Genomic DNA, 23,316 nt, shown 5'->3' on the forward strand with positions numbered 1-23,316 from the left:
TTACTTGAAAAGAGCACATACTTGGGGAACATGTTGGTCAGTATGTATGCCAAGTGCAGTGCACCTATCATGGCGCAAAAAGTCATTGACGAGATTCCCGTGCAGGATGTTGTCTCTGATATCAAGATATGCCCAACAAGGGCAGGGCAAAGAAGCGAGTATTTCTTTTGTGAGCTCACTTAAAGACTGCTGAGAATAAGGATGTGTACCAAGGTAGTAGGATTCATGGGGTTACTAGAAAAGAACGCATACTTGGGGAACATGTTTGTCAGTATGTATGTCAAGTGTGGTGCATCTGTCATGGTGCAACAAGTCTTTGACGAGCTTCCTATGCGGGATAATGTCTCTGATTGTAGGATATGCCTAACAGGGATAGGGCCAGGAAAAGAGTAGTTATTTTGTGAGATAATAGATCACTTACACACTGTGCTGAGAAGAAGGATTTGTACCAAGTCAGTAAATTGATGGTATTATTTGCAATAGTGGATTACTTGAAAAGAACACTTACTTGGGGAACATGTTGGTCTGTGCACCTGTTGTGGTGCAAGAAGTCTTTAACGAGATTCCTCTACGAGATGTCGTCTCCGATTGCAAGATATGCCCTATAGGGCTAGGGCCAGGAAACAAGTATTTCTTTTGTGAGCTCACTTAAAGACTATGCTGAGAAGAGGGATTTGTACCAAGGAAGTAGGATTCATGCTGATATTTGCGATAGTGGGTTACTTGAAACGAACACATTCTTGGGGAACGTGTTGGTCAGTATGTATGTCAAGTGCGGTACACTTGTCATGACGCAACAAGTCTTTGACGAGCTTACTTTGCGGGATGTTGTCTCTGATTGCAAGATATGCCCAACACAGGCAGGGCCAAGACACAAGTATTTCTTTTGTGAGATCACTTAAAGGCTGTGCTGAGAAGAAGGATTTGTACCAAGGCAGTAAAATTCATGCTAATATTTGTGATAATGGATTACTTGAAATGAACACATACTACTTGGGGAACATGTTGGTTATTGTACTTGTCATGGTGCAAGAAGTCTTTGTCGAGATTCCTATGCGGGATGTCGTCTTTGATTGTAGGATATGCCCAATAGGTGTAGGGCTAGGAAACTAGTATTTCTTTTGTGAGAAGAAGGATTTGTACCAAGGTAATAGGATTCATGTAGATATTCGCGATAGTGGGCTACTTGATACGAACACATACTTGGGGAACATGTTTGTTAGTATGTATGTCAAGTGCGGTGCACCTGTTATGGTGCAACAAGTCTTTGACGAGATTCTTGTTTGGGATGTTGTGTCTGATTGCAGAATATGCCCAAAAGGGGTGGTGCGAGGAAACTCTGGGCTGTTTTGAGGTGACGCAAAGGGAGGGACTATCTCCAGACGCAATTAGGTGCATTTTGAAGGCATGTGGCTTTACTCAAGATGCTGATATGGACATAAAAATTCACGTTGATATTGTTAGTCAAGGGTTGTTGAAAAAGATGTCGTACTTGGCAAATGCCGTGGTTGACATGTTTGGTAAATGTGGTGCACTCCAAAGGGCACCAGAAATTCTCAAAAAGCTTCCTGTCCGCTATGTGGACTCTTGGAACACACTGATTGCAGGATTTTCCCCACAAGGGCAGGGCTAGAAAGCTCTAGTCTATTTTCAGCAGATGCGAAGTGATGGCCTCTCTCTTAATTGCAGGATTTGCTCCAAATGGGCAGCATTGGAAAACTCTAGGATATTTTTAGCAGATGCGAAGCAAGGGCTCTTGGAGAAAGATCTCATGCTGCCGCGGCTTGATCGATATGTATGCAAAATGGGGTGCCCCAAAGTCTGCAACTTTGTGTATGTGTGTGTGTGATCCTACGAACGGACGGTAAGGAAGATTCAGCATACGTTGAAACCAAGAACATCAGAAGTAGTGTAGGTAATGGTAGGCATGGGAGAAAAAGTGAATGTGACAGTCGACATCTTTGCAGAAGTCACAAACTGGATGACGACAGTAGAACTTATACGGGTGGCAAGGTGACGGAACAATGTAAGGAAGATCTAGGAGCCGATCCATCCAAGATTGTGCATCGATCCACACGACCAATACCAAAGGTACACTTATATTCTGACTTTGATTTTCTCTATGTGATCTCAAAAGTACTTAGATTACATCATTTACTCATCAAAGAAATTAATTTACATCATTTCTATTCTAGAGGTTGTAGATGAAGGTGACAAGGGCTGAAGAATTTTTGTGATGCCCAACAAAGAGACACATAGACGATACACCACGGCATGGCAATGTGGAATGATACATGTCTTCATAAAACATCGGTAATGAGTTCTCCTTGTACAGTTGTAGTAGTTTTACAATAAGAAAGTTCCTCCAACACTAGAGGAGAAGCATAAGTCCCCCTCCAACACTGGAGGAGATAAAAGTGTCAGGGAAAGGGCACGTTCCCTACGGTATTATTATAAATGTGGAAAATGGTACCAACTCCACACCATAAATAGGTATGGTTTTTTATTTTTTTATTTATGGGCACAAGCATCACAAATGCATGAAATGCATTTCTCTCCATCTTTATCATAGTGTGTATATTTTCACCTCTATACGTCTTTTAATGAAAAATCTCGTTTGTGATACGAGGTCATAGAGTTTTTGGCGAAAGCTTAGAGGAGAGATGCTACAAAGCCTGCAGAATAAGAGACAATATGAGGTGAAAGGTACAACACTGCTCTTCTTGTTTAATATACACCATTTCCACAGCAAATCGATCAAGGCATACTAGTTTCTAAGAGAGCCAACGTCTTCTTCCACAACCTTCAATCGTTATCTGATTTCTTCGTTCTCGGCTGTTAATCTATTCTGGCTTTGGAGCACCCCTGCAAAGTAGGGCCTGCAAGATGAAGAAAGATGGGCACTTAGACTAAGATGCATGGTTGTACTTGGGGATAGATGACTTCTTTCTCTGAAAAGGGAAAGTGAGAGACAGAGATACACACAAAGACAAAGAGAAAGATAGTGAAGGGAGAAAGATAAAATAAGTCAGAGACTTAACCTTAATGTTTGAAGATCTTTGTTATTGTTGACGTGTCCATTGAAGCTCTTTGGAGACAGATCTCGTCGTGGCAAAGATTTATCTCCCAGTTGTCCTTGACGTTTGAGTCATCGTAGTTGGAGTTGACAGTGACTTATCTACAGTGAAGAACTCCAAGTTGAAGCTAGGCGAGAGACATCGCTTCTATTCGGAAGCAAAAGAGTCCGTATGAAGGGGAGAGCTCGGGAAGAAGACAAGAGGTTCTCATTTGGAGGACGCCATTACAGACAAGCTCTTTCCCAATTATATGCGCGCCGATGACAAACAATGATGAGAGAGCATGGATGGTCCAAAATTTAAGTTGTTTACTTCACCAACATGCTTTTTGACCGAGGAAAGATAGAACATGCTATTCTATGCGGCATACTTACTATCCAGGCTCCAAAATCATCACATGTCCTAGTACCCAACTCCCTCAATGTCATCCTTTTATTTGTTTTGTACCCAAGGTGAAGCCTCAGCATCATCCTTTTAATTTTTTTGCCTGTCCTCAAGGCAAGGCCATAGAGGTGCCTGTGACTATACTTTTTGCCCGTCTAAAATTTTGAATTTTATAAAATAAATCAATAAAATTATAGGATTGACAGATAAATAGAAACATGATGGTAAATACTTCAAGTTTATTCTGGTGTCCTTTTATGAGTGGTGTTTGATTCACTCAATGCTCACAACACAGCGTCACCATCCATGTGACAATCTTGAGTTGCCCGTTTTGTCGGCTTATAATGATAGGGAGGGGAGCAATATTGATTTATTTTATAAAATTCAAAATTTTAGGCGGGTAAAAAGTATAATCACCTCTATGGCCTTGCCTTGCGCAGGCAAAAAAATTAAAAGGATGACATTGAGGCTTCGCCTTGGGTACAAAAACAATAAAAAGATGACATTGAGGGAGTTGGTACTAGGAAAGGTGATGATTTTGGAGCCTGGATAGTAAGTATGCCGCATAGAATAGCATGTTCTAGCTTTCCTCGGTCAAAAAGCATGTTGGTGAAGTAAACAGCTTAAATTTTGGGCCATCCATGCTCTCTCATCATTGTTTGTCATCGACGCGCATAGAATTGGGAAAGAGCTTGTCTGTAACGGCGTCCTCCAAATGAGAACCTCTTGTCTTCTTCCCGAGCTCTCCCCTTCATACGGACTCTTTTGCTTCCGAATAGAAGTGATGTCTCTCGCCTAGCTTCAACTTGGAGTTCTTCAATGTAGATAAGTCACCGTCAACTCCAACTACGGTGACTCAAACGTCAAGGACAACTGGGAGACAAATCTTTGCCACGACGAGATTTGTGTCTCTAAAGAGCTTCAATGGAAACCTCAACGATAACAAAGATCTGTCAAACATTAAGGTTAAGTCTCTGACTTATTTTCTCTTTCTCTCTTTGCTATCTTTCTCTTTGTCTTTGTGTGTGTTGTTGTCTCTCAGTTTCCCTTTTCAGAGAAAGAAGTCATCTATCCCCAAGTACAACCATGCATCTTAGTGTAATTGTCCATCTTTCTTCATCTTGCGGGCCCTACTTTGCAGAGGTGATAGAAAGCCAGAATAGATTAACAACCGAGAACGAAGAAATCAGACAACAATTGAAGGTTATGGAAGATGACGTTGACTCTCTTAGAAAAGAAGCTGACTTTCTCAGAAAAGACAACGATGGAATAATTAGGAAGCTAGAGATTGTGGAAGAAGGATGCACAGTAACAGACAAACGGCTTAAGCTAGGAGAGGTGCCTTCAGTCTCCTGTCCATTCTACTGGTAATTCTTGACAACGAGATACACTTGTGGTACTGTGCAACACTACAAATTGTGAAGGCCTTCCGGTGCTTAGAAGCTTGTGGGAGATGGGAGCAAACCGTTTAAGAATGGGAGGATGTAACATATACCAAATGCTTCTCGTGGTATCTACAACATGGTGTCCTGCACTGGGGATGCATTTTGAAGATTTATGGAATGCTCGTCTTGGGTACATCAGTGAGCATCAAGTTAAAGATCCAATGGTTGTGGAAGATCTCAGCAGATAGCACTGCTATGGCTCATTCACTGGTTCACTTCATGAATATTCTTGAGCATGCAGTAGCGTCTGCCATCAATGGTGCCATTCTAGATGAAGGTCAACATGTGACTGTGGACAACATAAGAGATACGTGTGATCTCTATATTACGATTCTAGTGCAGCTCCATAATGTCAATTTCTATCTCTTTGAAAAGGACTTCGGAATCTCCTTCCATCAGCAGCCACATCAAGTCGACATAGCTATGAGAATGTGAATGTAGAGGGTTGTATCTTTCATCCGCGAGAGCTTAGGGTGAGTGAGGAACATGCCAAAAAATGCAGCATATTTTAAAGGATATTGTCAAACATGTAGATGAGTTGGGCAACTTGAGCTGCATCAAGGGCGTCATCTTTTGTATGGCACAGTTTCTGTTGTCCCTCAGTCGGAAGGATGTATCTTATCCGCAGGTTGATGGAGACTCTTCTTGGCTCTAGTCATTTCGATAGGTTGTTCAACCAAGAAGAGTCTCCATCAAACTGCAGATAAGCTACATCCTTCTGAGTGAAGGCCAATAGAAACTGATGACGTCCTTGATGTAGCTCAAGTTGCCCAACTTATCTACATGCTCGACAATATCCTCTAAACTATGTTTCATTTTCTGACATTTTCTTAACTCACCCTAAGCTCTAGTGGTTGAAAGCTACAGCACTCTACAGGCACATTCTCACGCCTACGTTGACTTCGATGTGGCTACTAACTGAAGGAGATTCTGAAGGTATTTTCAAAGAGATGGAAATCAACATTATAGAGCTGCGCTATAATCATAATATAGAGACCACACGCATTTTCGTAATGTCGATTCCATATCTTTGAAAAGGTCTTCAAAATCTCCGTGAGCAGCCACATCTAAGTCGACATAGCCGTGAGAATGTGCCTAGAGAGTGCTGTAGCTTTCAGCCGTTAGAGCTTAGGGTGAGTGACAAACATGCCAATAAATGCAACATAGTTATAGAGGATATTGTCGACTATGTAGATGAGTTTAGCAACCTAAGCTGCATCAAGGGCGTCATCTTTGGTATGGCACAGTTTCTGTTGGCCCTCAGTTGAAAGGATGTATCTTATCTGGAGCTTGATGGAGACTCTTCTTGGTTTTGGTCATTTGAGGACAGGTTGTTCACGTACATCCATTCAGATGGCAGTTTTTGTGACAAGTGGGCACATCGGATGGTTATGATGAAGGTAAACGTTAGGATTGCCTTGAAGACTGTAATATCTTTTGTGTCTTTAATATGGTCTTGGATCTTGATAAGTACCCTTGTTTGAAACGTGCAACTGGTGGATCGTTGCAAGAGGCTTGAGAATCATGTGGTAGAACAGGATGACGACAACCCATCTCTCTCTTGCCCCCCTCCTCCCAATTGCTATGGTCCATTACCGGTTGCAACATGTCCCACGTCCACCATGCCTACATGTGGACAGAGTGTCGGCCATGCCTACAGGTGCGCAGAATGTTGTGTGCTCTGTTGAAAGAATTTGCTTTTTCGTATTCACGTTCCTACCTATTTTGGACTCAGAAAAAATGTTTGTAGAGTTGTCTTTAGGGGTGTGTTCTTAAAGGATATTGGTTAGAAACTCTTGGTGTGTGTTTGTCTCTAAGTACCACTGTGCTTGCATTTGGTGTTTGGTTTGAGAACTTGTCCAGTAGTTGGATGATGGCTTGATAAACTACATGGACATTTGCATGCATAAAGAATGTCATTGTACAATCTAAGTTGTCCATTGTGTTCTTTACTATGTTACCTTGTGATTGGAGAAGAATGGGAGTAGCAAGAAAGATTGCATTCGTGTGAAGGATTTTATCGATGGTATGTACCACTTTGAGACCTAAATTCCTGTGCATAACTTGAACGAGACTTAAAACGCCTGGATGAATGGATGCATGTCAAAATGAGGGAGAAATATTATTGGCTTGTTAGTTTGTCTGCCAAAAGACTAATTCGACCCCCTTGCCAAAGATAGACTTTTTAGGCACACATCCTCAGCAAAACTGGCACAATCACAACTAAAATCTTGTGAACTATCCATACCTTATAGGGCATCTGCTGCAAGAATTTTCCAATTACATTGTAAAAGGGCATATCCACCCCATGTAAGGTAAACAAAGCCATTCAAAAATGGCACTTGCGCCTTGTCAAGTTATCAGCATGGACATGTATGAAGCGAGACTTAAAATGCAGATCTTCACTTTCATAGTTGATATTATTATACCATTGTGACTTGTAGGCTCCACATGTTTGAAAAGATGCGAGCTCAGTTTAATTGAATGAGATGTGACTGGAGTACATCAAGATTTTCACCTTCTATGTCGGATACGTAAAAACCTGAAAAGTCGTCTATTGGTTGGAGTGGGCTGTGGCCTGTTAATCTTTATTTTGATTCATCAAAGCATGTGATACAAAGTGACATAAGATAGTAATTCTTTCACGACTCTTGCATGTCGATTTCACCATGTCTCAATCAACGATATGTAGGATCACTAAGCTTATTTATAGGAGGGGCTTTGAAGAGGATGTAGCCAAACATGAAGACTTGTAACCTATCCGCATCCCCAGGGAGTTCACTATGTAAAAATTGAATATATCAGGTGGGAACAGGAATTTAAATAATCCCTTATTTGTATATTTTCAAGTATTTGTATAAAATTTTTCACTTTCTCAATTAAAAAACCGTTTATGTAAGTAGATTTTTTTGTAAATGTACCTAATTAGAAAATCTCTGATTTTGTTTGCATGTGCTATCTTACATATTTCCTACTGGACACCACGGTTCCGCATCCATGTATAAATATTTTTCCATAATCCCTATATAAGGTTGACTCCCCTCCTCGACCCAACTATCATCATGAAACAAAAGGTTTTATTCAAAGGTAGAAATAATTTTGATTCTACAGTCCCTATGGTTGGATTGGATTATCAACAAACAAAATCAAAACTACTCAAATTTCAAGATTGAATTTTGATACAATATATGAGATCTTTCCTAATGTGAAGATGGGTATGGGGAAAAGAGCACGTGATGGCTCTCTTACCCGTGCATTAACTTTTGAGGAAATTGAATTTAAGATTGGTTCTTGATACAACATATGAGATTCTTCCTAAAGTTAAGATGGGTATGGGGAAAAGAGCACTTGATGGCTCTCTACCCAATGAATTACTTTTGAGGAAATTTATTGAAAAGATGTAGCCCCTTTATCAAATGAAATTATGTCGAATTCCTTGGGTTGGGTGATGCGAGATGGTATGGCCTTGAATGTGGAATGTGGAGGGTAAGAACTTGAGTTTTGCAACCGTTCGTAGATGTTACTAGTGCCATTACAATAAATGAGAATGACATTGTGCCATATTTTTGGTTCACAGGATGGTTAGTAACCAGTCATGGTAAAACTTGCTTCTCAACTATGTAGGGAGTATTAAAGTTTAGGCATCTCAAGTGAACTGCCCAATGTGATCCCATTATTTACTTTGGCTTTTAGATATCTTTTTTTACTTATTTGTCAAAGTCTTGGATAGGGCAATTTACAGGGCTTGCTATATAAGCAACCCCTTGACTCCATTGTATACACATTTAGTTATTCATTGCCAAGGTTGACTGGTTCAAGAGACTCTCTCTCTCTCTCTCTCTGGTGCTCACTCCCCTTGGTCTCTACGCTTCCGCATCGTGGGCTTTGACATGGTATTAGAGCGGGTGGCTTGAAGCCCTCCGCATGGAGGAGCACTCTTGAGAAGAAAGGAGAAGCCTATCTCGTCCTCAACGTTTCCTCCCTGCAGAATCTCAAAACGTAGCCCAGCTGGAGACAGACCCCCTCACAGCGTTTTAAAATGCTGTTGTGGCAGTGGTCACCTCCTTGCACATGGCGTTTCAAGACGCTGTGCCCAACACTCCCCGGCAGTGACTCCCCCTTCCCTTTGGGCGTCTCAACACGCTGCCCCGCAGTGCTGTCTCTAGGTGACACCGAGTCAAGGGCGTTGGTTCTCTTGTGGGCGTTTCAAAACGCCCCTGCCGACAATCTCTAGGCACCTCCCCTGTCGTAAGCAAGGCCCAACCCCCTCCCTTCAGATTTGTATTTTGAAACGCCGCAAGCGGCCCATCCTTCCCTCCCTTCACTCATTGTCCACCCCCCCTTCTCCTTGGTTAGGCAGCGTTTCAAAACATTGTCCCCTAGGAATCCCTCAGGGATTTTGAGCAGCAGGGACAGTTTAAACGACTGCATCTCCTGGACGATTGGAGCGAGGAGATTGGCACCCAGAGAGCAGTCAAACCAAGCCTTCGGAGGAGTTTGGTGGAGAGTTTTATCATGCGGCTTGGAGGAGTGCAGAGTGCTAAGCTTGAAGTAGCCATTTGGTGGGACTTGCATGCGGTTTTGAGTTCCAGAGCGGCTTGGAAGAGGCGAGGAAAGTGGGGATTTTATCGGCTTGTTCAGTGCGGCCACACTTTGGAGTGTGAGAAGATTCTTGGAGTTCCAAATCTTGCAAATTTCACCATGGCTCCGCCTTGCTCAAGCGCCAGCAACAATTTGAACGGGAATAACTACGCTTATTGGAATTTGATTATGCGGCTCTGGTTCTCACGGAAAGGTTTATGGGATGTTGTCGACGACTCAGAGCTTCGTCCCGCACGGGATTCCCACAACAGGTACACCCGCCTTCAAGATGACAAATTCCTCAAAGTGTGTGTCGATTGGGATGCGGCTAATGCTAAGGCAATGTTGGCCATTGTGAAATCGCCTACAAAGGACCTTTCTCCAACTATTCAGACCTTGAAGATTTCCAACAAAATGTGGTCCAAGATCGTAGGTATGTTGATCGGGATTGTACGATGCGAGCGGTCACCCTTCTTGGATAGTTGTTTGCCATCCACTTTCTCGGAGGAAGTTCCATGCAATCATTTCTTATGAAGACTAAAGTTATTTATGATCAACTATTAGTTATGAAGAGTGCACTGACGAGTACCCAATTAGCTGCTTTGGTTCTCATGAAGTTGCCTCAAGAGTATGAAACAATGGCTAGGACACTATAGCTATAGGTCACGAAGGGAAAGCTGGAATTTGATGATCTCACCTCTTTTCTCATTGAGGAGGAATCCGTGTTGGTAACTCAAGGCAAAATTCAGATTTCTGAGACAGTGGAAGCACATGGTGAAGCATTTGCTGCTTCGGATTCCAGAAAGAGGACAAAGTATCGTTGTTACAAATGTGGAAAGCGACGTCATTTGGCCAAGGATTGCAAATCCAAAGGCAAAAATAAAGATTCTACAAAGGAAAAAGTTAAAAGCAAGCAACAAGAGGAAAGCAGTGATAGTGACTCAGCGAAGGACAGCAAGGAGGCTACTGGTGTGGTGGTGACTACACTGGCACGGACTCCTGCCTTCTAGTCACATGAAAACCAGTGTCACCACTAGCTTCAGCCAGAGAGAGGCTTGTGAGTGGGAGAGAGGGACAACCACATGCTCCTTATAATTAATTTGGACCCTTGTGTTGGAGTTCATTGGTGTTTGGACCTGTAGGTCGGAGTTCAATGCACATGCATATGGCAGGGAACAAATCAGACGTCTAAAACACTATGGATGAGTGCACCAATCCATTGTTGTTGGCCAGATTATGGACAGGATGTGTTCCAGTAGTTCATTATCTTGGAGTTTTATATTTTGGACGTGATGTGTTCATAGTTGGGGATTATTGGACGTAGTATGGTCTACAGTTCAAAGTTTCTACAAAGGCAACCGATCCTCAAGATGGCATTACTTTCAGGTACAAAGTTGAGGAGAGAAACACCGAGGTGTATCCAGTATCCCGGCTGATGCTGGGGTGTCCATGGTAGCTTCTTCATCGACTTGGTCTCACTATTGATATCCACTATGAGCTGCAAATAGGGTGTTAAATTTTAGGCATCTCAAAGTGAACTGTCCAATGTGATCCCATTATTTAGTTTGGCTTTTAGGTATTTTGTAAGGTGCAACCGAAGTGAATGTTGAACTTTGCTCAAGATGAGTACTCTAAACTATGCTCAAGGAATCCTTTTACCTATAGAAGGGAGAGCCTTTCGTTCCTTTAGTGAGAGAGTGCAATGGACACAAACAAAGTGGTGAACACTGTTAATGAAGGTGTTGAGACTAAGAGATAGAGAGAGAAGAATACGACACCAGAATGTTGTCAAACCCTCCTCTGAAGGCCCCACTCTCTATGGCGAGAGCGGTCTACTATTGATTGCACAAATCTCTACAATGCTTGGACTTGCCGACAATGTCAAGACGATGAGGACGACGATGAGATGGGGTGAAATCTGAGAATGCTAAGGGTTGAAATCTGCAAATCTTTATCTGATGAATTCTGACTCTATGTCGATGATGACGATGCAACGACGACGCGCTGAAAACGCAGATGTTGAAATCTGCGTTTTTCGGGTTGAATTTGCAAATTTTGATGGATCTAACCGTGGGCGAGGAATTGCTACAGGAAGGTGAGGTCTGCGAGGTTTGGGGTTCTACTGTGGAAACTGACTGCTGAAAACTGAAAACATTGAGTCTAGGACTGATTCCGTCGCGAAGATCTGCAAACACGCTGAGGTGGATCTGCAAACCAAAAACGCTAGGGTTGATTTGGGCTCTGCTGTGAAAAATTGCTAATGCTGGGGCTTCTGTTGTGTCTTGCTTGGAAAAGCTGATCTACAATGCAAAAACGCCAAGGGCTGAATTTCATGCAAAAACGCCAAGGCTGAATTTGGATCTCCTTACAGAAAACGCTAGGTCAACTGCTAGGGGGGGTCTTGCTGAGAAGGTGTCTGTTGAACCGAAGCTCCTGCTGTCTCTTTCACGAGAAAGTGCTAGTGCTAGGTTTCTATATATACAAACTTACCAAAATTTCCCTACCTAGTTCCCAATAAAAGTCACTTAAAAATTAAAACGTGAAAAATGTCAAAAATAGGGAAAATAGGTCTATGCACTGTAAAAATGCTCCTGATGGATTTTGACTGTAATCTGATGATCATGTTGTGTGCAACCAAAGGATATGCATCTAATTTAAGTGTCTGGGCATGCACGGTCTGCGAACAGACTCACAAAAGTGCAAGCACACTTCCTAAGCTAGACTGACTTGACTGAACTGAACTCTGGTCATGCTGTAGCTTGTCCATGGACACATAGGGTTGGATGTGTCACGTAGCATCCCCTCCTTTTCAAAGTGAGGTACTCGTACCGAACTGAATGTCGTCAAGGGAGATCGCCAATAACATCCGGAATCTTGGAAAGGACTCTTCGTCAGCCCACTCTAATGTGTGGGTCATGCGATACTTGAGCTTCATAAAGGTCTGCAACGCTTGCTTCTTTGGGCTGCGCCGAAAGCGACACAAAGTCTTCTGTGTCTCCTTTGATTCTTCAACTTCTATAGTCATGGGTCTACCTTCTTCAAGAACCTTCGAGACTGAAAATTATTGAAATTACTTCCAACACAAAAACCTGAACATACCCATTCCATGTAAAGTGACTAGAAAAGCTCTTGTCTTCTCTAAAGACTGTGCATGCAATGTAGATGAACATAGAGACGGAGTGCCAAACTGTTCATCAAACAAACACAGACAATGGGGTCGAATCTTGACTTTTTGATCTAAATCAATCAACTATGGCAAATCACAATGGAAATGCTGGTGCTTGGTGCTCAATCCTTCTTGTGCTCTTTCTGATACTGTGTCATGCCAAGGAAGAGACATGAAATGTGAATTCCTAGAATGAAAACATTTCATCTTTTCATGAGTAATCCGCAGACGTTCGTGCTCATTCATGAGTGAATCGTGCTCATCAAACAATATGTCATGCCTGTGAAAAGGGATCACATAAGGATGGTGACTAAAATACAGGAAAGCATCACGAATGAAAAACTTGAACAATGCGTGCTGACTAATCATTCGAACACATAATACTTCCTGTGGGGGTTCTTGAAACCTAGGCTCGAGGGCCAAGATCGGTTCTTCCTGAGGGGGTTCTTTCTAAGTGGGCTCTTCCTGAGGGGGTTCTTTGGACCTGGACTCGAGAGGCAAGATCGGTTCTTCGTGATTGATCGAACCTGCAATACTAACCCATCATCCTTGTGAATAATCACATCGTGATCATACAAATCATCATGCTCGTGAGAAATCACATCTTGATCGTCATGCAAATCATCATGCTTGTCCTTATCATCCAAATGATCATGCTCATCATTATCATGCAATTCATCATGCTCATCATTATGCAAATCTTGTGTGTCATGCTTTGGAGAAGAAGAGACTGAGAGAGTCTCCTTTTCCCGAATCTCTTGCATCTGTGCTTGAATTTGAGAAAAGAGTCGCAACATTTCTTGCATTCTTGCTTTGTTCTCGCGATCAAATTTTTCTTCTCTTTCTTTGCGCTCACGCGCTATGGCTACCATTCTGTCTTCATATTTACGCTCTATGGCTGCCATTATTTCGTCGCTTTCTAACTTCCTGTCCATCATCATCTTGTTGAAAGCATCCATAGGAGTTAGTGCAATCCATGGCGTAGATGGGGAAGGGGGAGGGTCGGAAAAACCTCATGGTGGGGAAAATTCTTCTTCACCACCCTCATGCATCACCTCCATGCGAAGTATCCATTCCGCGTCGGGTGATGACCGTACACTTGGAAGTCTTGGGTTCTTAAGTTCACGAGGAACTTGGGTTCTTGTGGGTCTTAGGTTCTTGAGGGTCTTGAGGTTCTTGGGAGTCTTGAGGTGCTTGGGGTTCTTGAGGTTCGTGAGTTCTTGAGGTTCTTATTTTGATTATAATCTGTGTTAGAGAAGGATCTTCTCTTCATCCGAGCTATCCGCTTCCCTGCGAACGCACCCTTGACGGCCTTGCGCTCACACCAAGGTTGCTTTTTCCCACCTCACAATGATTGGCCGGCCTCTAAGTGCATGATCCGCTCGCAATGAGTGAGAAGCAGCACAAGGGGAGGTTGGACAAGCCCTTCTTTCTTGGGTTTCCTGTCACTCTTCAAAAACATGATTAGGAATCGACACGCCCAAGAGGTCTTGGGTTATGTGCGACCGCAACAAGCAAAAACATTTATGTGGTTTTTGTGGTTCTTTCCTTGAGTGATACAGAACACTGCCAAAGCTCTGATACCAATGTAAAGTGCAGCGGAAGTGAATGTTGAACTTTGCTCAAAATGAGTGCTCCGAACTGTGCTCAAGGGTTCCTTTTACGTACGGAAGGAAGAGCCCTCTGTTCCTTTAGTGAGAGAGTGCAATGGACACAAACAAAGTGGTGAACACTGTGAATGAAGGTGCTGAGACTGAGAGATAGAGAGAGAAGAATAAAACACCAGAAACAAACCCTCCTCCAAAGGCCGCACTCTCTATGGCGAGAGCGGTCTAGTATTGATTACACAAATCTCTACAATGCTTGGACTTGCCGACGATGTCGACGATGTGAGACGAGCTGAAAGCTGAGAATGATAAGGGCTGAAATCTGCAAATCTTTATCTGCTGAATTATGACTCTATGTCGGTGACGATGTCGACGATGCAACGACGACGCATATGCTGAAATCTGCGTTTTCAGGGCTGAATCTGCAAACTTCGATGGATTTGACCGTGCGGCGAGGAACTGCTGCGGGAAGGTGAGATCTGTGAGGTTTAGAGGTTCTAATGTGGAAGCTGACTGCTGAAAACTGAAAATGCTGAGGCTAGGGCTGATTCCGTTGTGAAGATATGCAAAAACGTTGAGGTGGATCTGCAAACCAAAAATGCTAGGATTGATTTGGGTTCTGTTGTGAAAACTGCTAGCACTAGGGCTTTTGCTGTGTCTTGCTGTGGATCTACTGTGCCTTGCTCTGGATCTGCTGATCTGCAATGCAAAATCTCCAAGGACTGAATTTCATGCAAAAATGCCAAGGCTGAATTTGGATCTTCTTGCAGAAAACGCTAGGTCAACTGCTTGGGGGGGTCTTGCTGAGAAGGTGCCTGTTGAATTGAAGCTCCTGCTGCTTCTTCTACCAGAAAGTGCTAGCCCTAGGTTTCTATATATAAAAACTTAGCAAAATTGCCCTACCTAGTTCCCAACAAAAGTCACTTAAAAATAATAAGTGAAAAATGTCAAAAATAGAAACAATAGGTCTATGCACTGTAAAAATGCTCCTGGTGGGTTCTGATTGTAATCTGATGATCATGTTGTGTGCAACTAGAGGATATGCATCTAATCTAAGTGTATGGACATGCACGGTCTGCGAACAGACTCACAAAAGTGACAGCACACTTCCTAAGCTAGACTGACTTGACTGAACTGAACCCTGGTCATGCTGTAGCTTGTCCACAGACACGTAGTGTTGGACGTGTCACGTTACATATTTATTTTACTTATTTGTCAAAGTCTTGGGTAGGGCAATTTACTTGGCTTGCTATATAAGCAACACCTTGCCTCCATTGTATACACATTTAGTTATTCATTGCCAAGGTTGATTGGTTCAGGAGACTCTCTCTCTCTCTCTCTCTCTCTCTCTCTCTCTCCCCTTGGTCTCTACGCTTCTGCATCGTCAACTTTGACAGGGAGATCCTCCATTTTGTGTAATGAAGGCAAGCTATTGACCAATTGAGGATGGACAAATCGTCGGATAATGCTCATAGGTTTCATACTACAACCAAACAAAGATCGTAGTGGGTGATGGACAAGCAACACTGGTTGCAAGAACAATGTCTAATGTGCAGTTAGTTTCATACCTTATTAAATGTTGTACAAAGTCCAAGCTTGCTTGCCTCTCTATACCTCTCTACTATGAAGTTTCTCTAAAATGACGTGATAAGATTAATAGACTTCCATTCAATTCTACCTTTACATCAAGGTCTTGTAGTACTTCATCTTGGACAGTTGGCCACCAAACTAGCTGTTGAATGGATATTGGAGAGCATGAATTCATATGCTCCTATTGATTAGAGGTTGCACCGTTGAATTAAATTTTATTTAGTCTTGGAAACATTGAAATCTAACCAATGTTTTGTTTAGTAATTCCATTCTTGTACCCCGGATGTTGATATAGCTTTGCTGAACAATGCAAAGCTTATCCAATGTTTGAGGTTACCCTATTGTTTATTTGGCCATCTGTGCACATGTAGCAGGTAGGGACATTTCATGAGCCCACAAATTATTCAAGGTGAGTATCATAACTTCGATGTGTACAGTAGTAGAGAGGTAAGCAGCAACTGTTTTAAGTGTCCCAAGGCAAGAGCAGAGTTGATCTTTAATAGAATTGGTATTCAACAAGAAATTCCAAGTTACTTTAGAAATCATTTTTCCTCTCTTTACTTCGTTAGCGTAGGAGGCCAAATCGCAATTCTGGCTCCACGTTAACCCATGTGGCTGCTCTCCTTGCTATTTCTTGTTCGTTAGCATGTACCTAGCCCGTACCTAGCGGGATTTAAAAATCTGGCAAGACGTTCGTGCACCTTAGTCCAGTGAGGGCATGTCTCTTGATGCAGTCACCTACGCAAGCATCTTTAAGGCATGCGGCTATGTCGCGCACAATCTAGTGAGAGCCTCTCTCCAAATGTAATCACCTACGCATGCATCTTGAAGGCATGCGGTTGTGTCATTCTTTTTTAATTGTCGCATGCAAAATCTTGATGCGAAGCGAGGGCCTCTCTCAAGATACAATCTCCAATCAGAATGAGGCACAAGCGTGCTGCGTGTGCGCTTCTACCGGCGACAAGCCGTTGCAAACTGTACATTAAGTTTTTGGGTCAAAATTGAGCATCTTATAACTATTGGTCATACACAGGATTATGTCAACTTAAGATAATAGAATTTGTGGAATACAAAGCACAATCTCTCTCTCTCTCTCTCTCTCTCTCTCTCTCTCTCTCTCTCTCTCTCTCTCTCTCTCTCTCTCTCTCTCTCTCTCTCTCTCTCTCTCTCTCTCTCTCTCTCTCTCTCTCTCTCTCTCTCTCTCTCTCTCTCTCTCTCCGCTAGCGTAGGAGGCCAAATTGCAATTCTGGCTCCACGTTAACCCACGTGGCTGCTCTAGTCGCTATTTTTACTTCGTTAGCATGTACCTAGCGGGATTTAAAAATCTAGCAAGACGTTCGTGCACCTGATTCCAGCGAGGGCCTCTTTCCTGATGCAGTCACCTACGCAAGCATCTTTAATGCATGCAGCTATGTCGCGCACAATCCAGTGAGAGCCTCTCTCCAAATGTAAACACCTACCTAGGCATCTTGAAGGCATGCGGCTGTGTCACGCTTTTTTAATTGTCCACACGCAAAATCCTGATGAGAAGCGAGGGCCTCTCTCAAGGTACAATCTCCAATCAGAATGAGGCATAAGCGTGCTGCGTGTGCGCTTCTACCGGCGACAAGCCGTTGCACACTATACATTAATTTTCTGGGTCAAAATTGAGTATCTTATAATTATTGATCAAACATAGGATTATGTCAACTTAAGATAATAGGATTATGTCAACAAAGCACAATCTCTCTCTCTCTCTCTCTCTCTCTCTCTCTCTCTCTCTCTCTCTCTCTCAAGTTTCTCTCTTCTGGGTTCTTGTTTTCTCCTACCCTTGGGCTCACTTTAATCTAATACAAATACAGCTAACGAATCACTCTAGTTATGATGATGCCGCTTTACAATGGGGTGGACATTGCACGCGATTCAAGCTCCCCAACATCATCAACTTACCAATTTAACTCTTTAAGAACCTTAACGGGAGGGGATCTCAATTGGTCATTCAAACAATGGATTTGTATATTGAGAGAGAGACTCAAGGAAGCGACTCTCTCTCTCTCTCTCTCTCTCTCTCTCTCTCTCTCTCTCTCTCTCTCTCTCTCTCTCTTTCTCTCATTCATTGATATCCTCGCACAGAAGAAGCAGCAAAGGGAACCTGGATCTCGGAAGAGTGTCAATGGGGACGGCAGTAGGTTCCACCAAGAAGCAGCATAATGTGAGGCAGATGTAGCCAACGCAACACGCAACATGCGCAGATGTTGAAGATGAGGAACGTCTTATGGTAGGACAAATTGAAACGAACCTTGAATTTCACCTTGTTGTTGAACTTTTACTTTCAAAACTCACAATTGTGAGTGGATAGTATTAAGAACATAAAAAATATACACCAACCTCGAGCTCAGACCGAGCCTTGAGGGTCAAAGGATTACAAGTTTTCTGCTTGACAGAGAAACCACTCCTAGGCTTTACTTATTACAAGATGTCATCATGACATGTATTGTTCTAGACCAGTCCTGTGAGTCTTGGTTACCTCCGATCCTGTAGATCGTCACTCTGCTCTCTTGTATGATTTCACAAAAGCTTGCCACAGCCAGATCCCTCTCAAACACGTGGCGGTTCCTTGCTTGCCAAATATGGTGAAAGAAGTAGTACCTGATTATTTGAGTGCAGACAAGAAGAGTAGGACTTCCCAACCTGTTACTACCAAAGAACAGATCAGTCTTGAAGAACTTAATTTTCCATGTCCTTTGAATCCACTTGCATATTTTTCCAGCCATGCCACTGATTGCCTGGCATCCCATGAAAAGGTGGGCTAGGTCTTCACTAGCTATTCTACACCCTGAGCAACGATTGGACCCAATTCCTCTTTCTTGTATCTTTACGCCCGTCGCCAGAGCTCCCCACATCACTTTCCACAGAAATATCTTCATATACTGAGGCCACCTTGGCTTCCAGATGTTCTCCATGAATCCCTCCCATCGTTTTTCCGTCCAGTGCCTCTTCCATAATTTGTTGAGTGAGCTACACCAATTAGCTTCGTGTATTAATGCATGGTAAATGCCTTTAGAATGTGGTTTCCAAAAGAGGCTACTCTTGGGCCATCTCCAAACGTTCAATTCAAAGTTGGATTCACAAATTGGCATCACCACCTTATCAAGCTCTTTCATCACCCTGTAGACTAGTAAGATCTCAAAGCCATTCGGTTGAAATTGGATGGCTAAAGAGTCATAGTTTTCCAGCACTTCCTGTTGCCATCCCAAAATTGCTCTAGTCAAACGAGCCCCATATTATTCACATTCTTGGCCATTTCTATCCAATAGGGGCTTTGCGGCGGCACCAATATTTTAGAGAGCCAAGGGGACCAGTGCAAAATGGAGTTCTTAAAGTATCTGGTTGCTTTCCCCCATTCCAAAACCTCAGCTCCTCTTTTGCATTTCCTCATTAGCTCCCCTGAGAGTCCACCAAATCTAAGATAGGACCACTTTGGGGCGAGAAGTTTGTCGTGCATCACAACCCCCTTCCACTTTCCCCTTTTTGATCCCAGTTTTACTGCATCAAGCATTTCCTTGGTCATGATAGCCCAAGCTTGTTCCTGTTTAGCCAATGAGACCATAAATTTGGCACAAAAGGCCTCAGCATGGAATATAGGGTTAAGAATGTGGAGCCCTCCTTGGTCTACCGTGCAAGCAACTACCTCCCATCTAGCCCACTGCCATGGTTGGGAGGATTTCGTATTGTTATTCCAAAGAAACCTTTTCATTGGTTTTAAGAATTCTTTCCAGTTACACAGCCATCTTGAGCACGGGGCTGAGGAAAGCAATATACAGGATCATAAAAGCATTGATCACTCTAATCCGGCTTTAGAAGGGGAGAAGAACAACCTCCCATCTTCTCATTTTTGAGCTTATTTTTTCAAGGGCCCATTGAAGTATTTGCCTATGGGTAACGTCCATCCCTACGGGGGCTCCCAGGTGTCTGAATACACTCCCTTTTGAGATAATCTCTCCTGTCCAGACTGCAGGGTCAAAAGAGTCGTTCTCCGATAGGGAGATAAGTATTGACTTCTCTATATTGCACTTGGATCCCGAGGCCACAGCAAATGTTTGCACAATATCCAGAGCTCTCCTTACAACTTGAGGGCACACCTTCAAGAATAGGAGAGAATCATCTGCGAACATTTTGGCCAGTATGTGATCGTTGCCCGATAATGCCAGACCTTGAATCTCTCCCTGCGTAGCACTGGCTTTGAGCATCGTAATGAGAGGATGCGACCCGATGGCGAAAAGCAAGGGGCCCAGGGGATATCCTTGCTTAATAGACCTTTTACCCTCAAAAGAGCCCACAATTCTGTCATTAAACAGGAGCTCTGATTGGCTGCCAATGCCTAGTGTGCGTATGAGGCGACAAAGGTGAGGCCCAAAGCCCAAATCTCCCATGACTTCTTCTATATAGGACCATTCTATTCTATCATAGGCTTTGTCGAGGTCCAGCTGCAGCAAGATGCACTCTTGCTTGGAGAAGGATGCATACTCTATTCCTACCATTGCTGCCAAGATATTGTCATATATAGATCTCCCTTTAATGAACCCGTGTTGATGGGGAGAGATGATCCGACTCAGTAGGGGGCCCAGTCTGAGAGCTATCACCTTGGAAATAATTTTGTATGCTACTGACATCATCATAATGGGATGCCCATGTTTAAGTTGAGAGCAACATATCTGTTTGGGGATGGGCTTGATAAGCCCTCTCTTAACACTTGCATCCAATGACTCTTTGGACACCGCTTGATTGGCCATCCGTGTGACTGGACCCTTGAGATCATCCCAAAATTCCCTAAAGAATTCAGTCATCGGTCCATCCCAATCGGGAGACTTTTCATTGCCGATAGCTTTTAGTGCCGCTGAGCATTCCTCCTCAGAGAAGGCCTTTTCCATGCGGTTGGCTTCCTCCTGGGGAACCTTCCTTTTCAACACTCCGTAGTAGAGACGCTCGGGCTTCTTCCACTTCCTGAGATTGGATCTCTGGGTGGCCGATAATCTGGCTGAGATAATTGAGCATAAGTCCAACCATCTCATCTTGGTTTTGAATTGTATTCCCTTTCTCATCATCGAGCACTTGCACGCGGACTCGACTCTTCCTCACTTTCAGATCCCTAAAAAAATGTGCTTGGTTAGAAGGCTCTAGTTGAAGGAAATTTTCCCTAGAGATCAATCTTGCCTTGTTGATTTCCTCCAGCTGTTCATTGGCCAGGTGAGATTTAGCTTCAAGCCATCGCTCGTGCTCATCCTCGGTAGCCAGCCCGACAGCCTTCCTAGAGGCTAATTGCACTACCTCCTCTGTGAGATGTTTGACATGTGTCTCATTGGCTTTTTTAACTCGAGGACCCACAATTTTGATAGCTTTTGTTACACTCCGGACAAATATATTCCAAGCACTAGGTTTATTCATCCCCACATCTTTTTTGAGCTTTCCCAACACTTTCTTGGTGATGCTTCTGAAGAGAGGGCCTTTGAACAGATGTTTCCCTGTAACCAGAAGCTTTTTCTCCCCTCTCGGGGATCCCCCCCCCCCCCCCCCCCCCTTTATCTTTCTTGAGTTGTAAGTGTAATGGCATGTGATCGGAGAGGCTTTCTGTTGAGATTACCTTCATCTCTAACGTCGATGAGATCCACTCAGCTTGATGAGAGCAGTAGCATCTGTTCAGCTGGGAGGCAGTGCGGGCATACTGAAGGTTTGTGTAGGTGAATCCAGGCATGTTGTTCCATGGGCCCACTTCCCACAAGTCAATCATAGCCCACTTCTCACATAAGATCATCCATTTAGACTTTTCTGATTAAGCCAGTATACTGGCGGAGCCTGTTCTGTCCTTGCTTTTCTCGACCATATTGAAATCTCCAACCATCAGCCACTCCCCTTCGATCGGAGTGTCCCTGAGCTGCATCCACAATTAGGCTCTATCCTTTGCGTTGCAAGGGCCGTAAACATTTACTATGGTGATAGGTTGATTGTCCCATCTGATTCTAACACCAAGGACTCGTTCGGAGGGGTGGTTTAGAACCATCTTTGGCTCCAAATTTTTGTCAGCAATGAACAAGACAACCCATCCTGATTTCCTCTGGGTGGGCTCCACCCTTAGACTCAGCTACTACAGCTTGTACCACTTGGAATAGGAGACTTTCTCTAGCTTTCATTCTCTTACACACATACACACGGAGACTTTTTGATATAATGTATAGGAGACTTTCTATAGCGCACACACACACACGAAGACTTTCTGCGATATAATGTGTAAGAGACTTTCTATAGCTTTCACACACACACACACACACACACACACACACACATGCATGAAGATTTAGGGAGATTTTTGGGTCTTCATTTCTACACATAAGGAAACCAGCTACATAAATGAAACCCATTTGAAGGTCGTTGCAAAATTAGTTACACAATTGCCACGCTAGCATCATCGTAAATGATTATGCTAGTGGAGCATAGGGTTTGTAGTTTGAATCCATCCTTCTAGTGGTAACATAGGGTTTGAAGTTTGAGTCCATCTTTCTAGTGTCCTTGTATTTGTTTGGGTAAAATTTCCCCAGGACCATTCTATGTATTTTAGAAAATGATGTAGGCCAATCTTTTAGAGGTAACCTTGATGTTGCGAAGGCTTCACCGTACATGAAACTCACAAATCATGTGGCAAAGTGCTCTATATATGAACCTTAAGAGACAATAAGATTGAGCCTTTTACCCTAAGCCTCAACCCTTTTCTTGCCCACCCTTATAGCTGTGATATGTAATTGAGGGGTAAGGGATAAGTGCCATGTGATAGGAGGCTAGAAATATCCCCGCTTATAAAGTATAGGCGAGCATTAGGAGATGGGAAAACAACATCAAGACCATGGTTTGAACAAAAGTTGAAAACACTCGAGCCAAAGACATAGAGCGTGTTTTATTCAATAAGGATCCTAAGAAACAAGAGGATTCAGGATATCATCACCAAAAGCGACAACAATGATAGTAAGGTGGGAGATTGTTTTTGTTTTTCCTCTAGTAAATGGGTTTAGATATCGAGGAAGGTGGACCAAAAAGAAGCAGAAGGAAAAGCATGTTGGTATGGTGTCTTCATAGAAGAGGTTTAGAATAGCATGAGTTTCTTTTTTAACAATGCATATAACATCATGCTGCACGACTACCATGTGTTTTGTGGATTTTTAATTAAAGACTTGGATATTTAACTATTAGATATGAAGGCCATATTTCTTTAATGAGATTTGGAGGAACGTGTTCATACATAGCAATCATAAGCAAGTGAGGTCCAAGGAAAGGATACTTGATATGCTTGTAGAAAATGTCTTATATGAGCTAAAAGTAGGTATTTGGATCATAGTCTCTAAAGTTTGATAGGTTTTGATAGCTTCGTGATAAGGTAGAGTTATTGGAGATGCCATTTTGATGGTTAGATCAGGGTTAGATATGAAGGTATGCATAGT

At 43.0% G+C, this 23,316-nt stretch overlaps 1 protein-coding gene across 1 annotated transcript; it reads left to right on the top strand.

The window, feature by feature from the left end:
* The first annotated feature begins 225 nt into the window (after positions 1-225).
* LOC147448379 (pentatricopeptide repeat-containing protein At2g34400-like) lies at positions 226-1,633 on the top strand. Its single transcript, XM_086522659.1, has 5 exons — positions 226-389; positions 484-627; positions 761-877; positions 1,155-1,222; positions 1,308-1,633. The coding sequence occupies exons 1-5, from the start codon at positions 226-228 to the stop codon at positions 1,631-1,633; spliced, it is 819 nt and encodes a 272-aa protein (XP_086378785.1).
* The last annotated feature ends 21,683 nt before the right edge of the window (positions 1,634-23,316 follow it).

This window comes from Adiantum capillus-veneris, chromosome 10, assembly GCF_014529385.1.
Source record: "Adiantum capillus-veneris isolate H3 chromosome 10, ASM1452938v2, whole genome shotgun sequence".
Taxonomy (NCBI): domain Eukaryota; kingdom Viridiplantae; phylum Streptophyta; class Polypodiopsida; order Polypodiales; family Pteridaceae; genus Adiantum; species Adiantum capillus-veneris.

What these genes read in the sequence shown, in the direction of transcription:
- LOC147448379 (XM_086522659.1), top strand. Translation starts at nt 226, where the DNA reads ATGGGGTTACTAGAAAAGAACGCATACTTGGGGAACATGTTTGTCAGT. An exon ending in GGGCTAGGGCCAGGAAACAA is followed by an intron (nt 628 to 760) that starts GTATTTCTTTTG and finishes CGTGTTGGTCAG; the next exon opens with TATGTATGTCAAGTGCGGTA. An exon ending in CTTGGGGAACATGTTTGTTA is followed by an intron (nt 1,223 to 1,307) that starts GTATGTATGTCA and finishes GTCTGATTGCAG; the next exon opens with AATATGCCCAAAAGGGGTGG.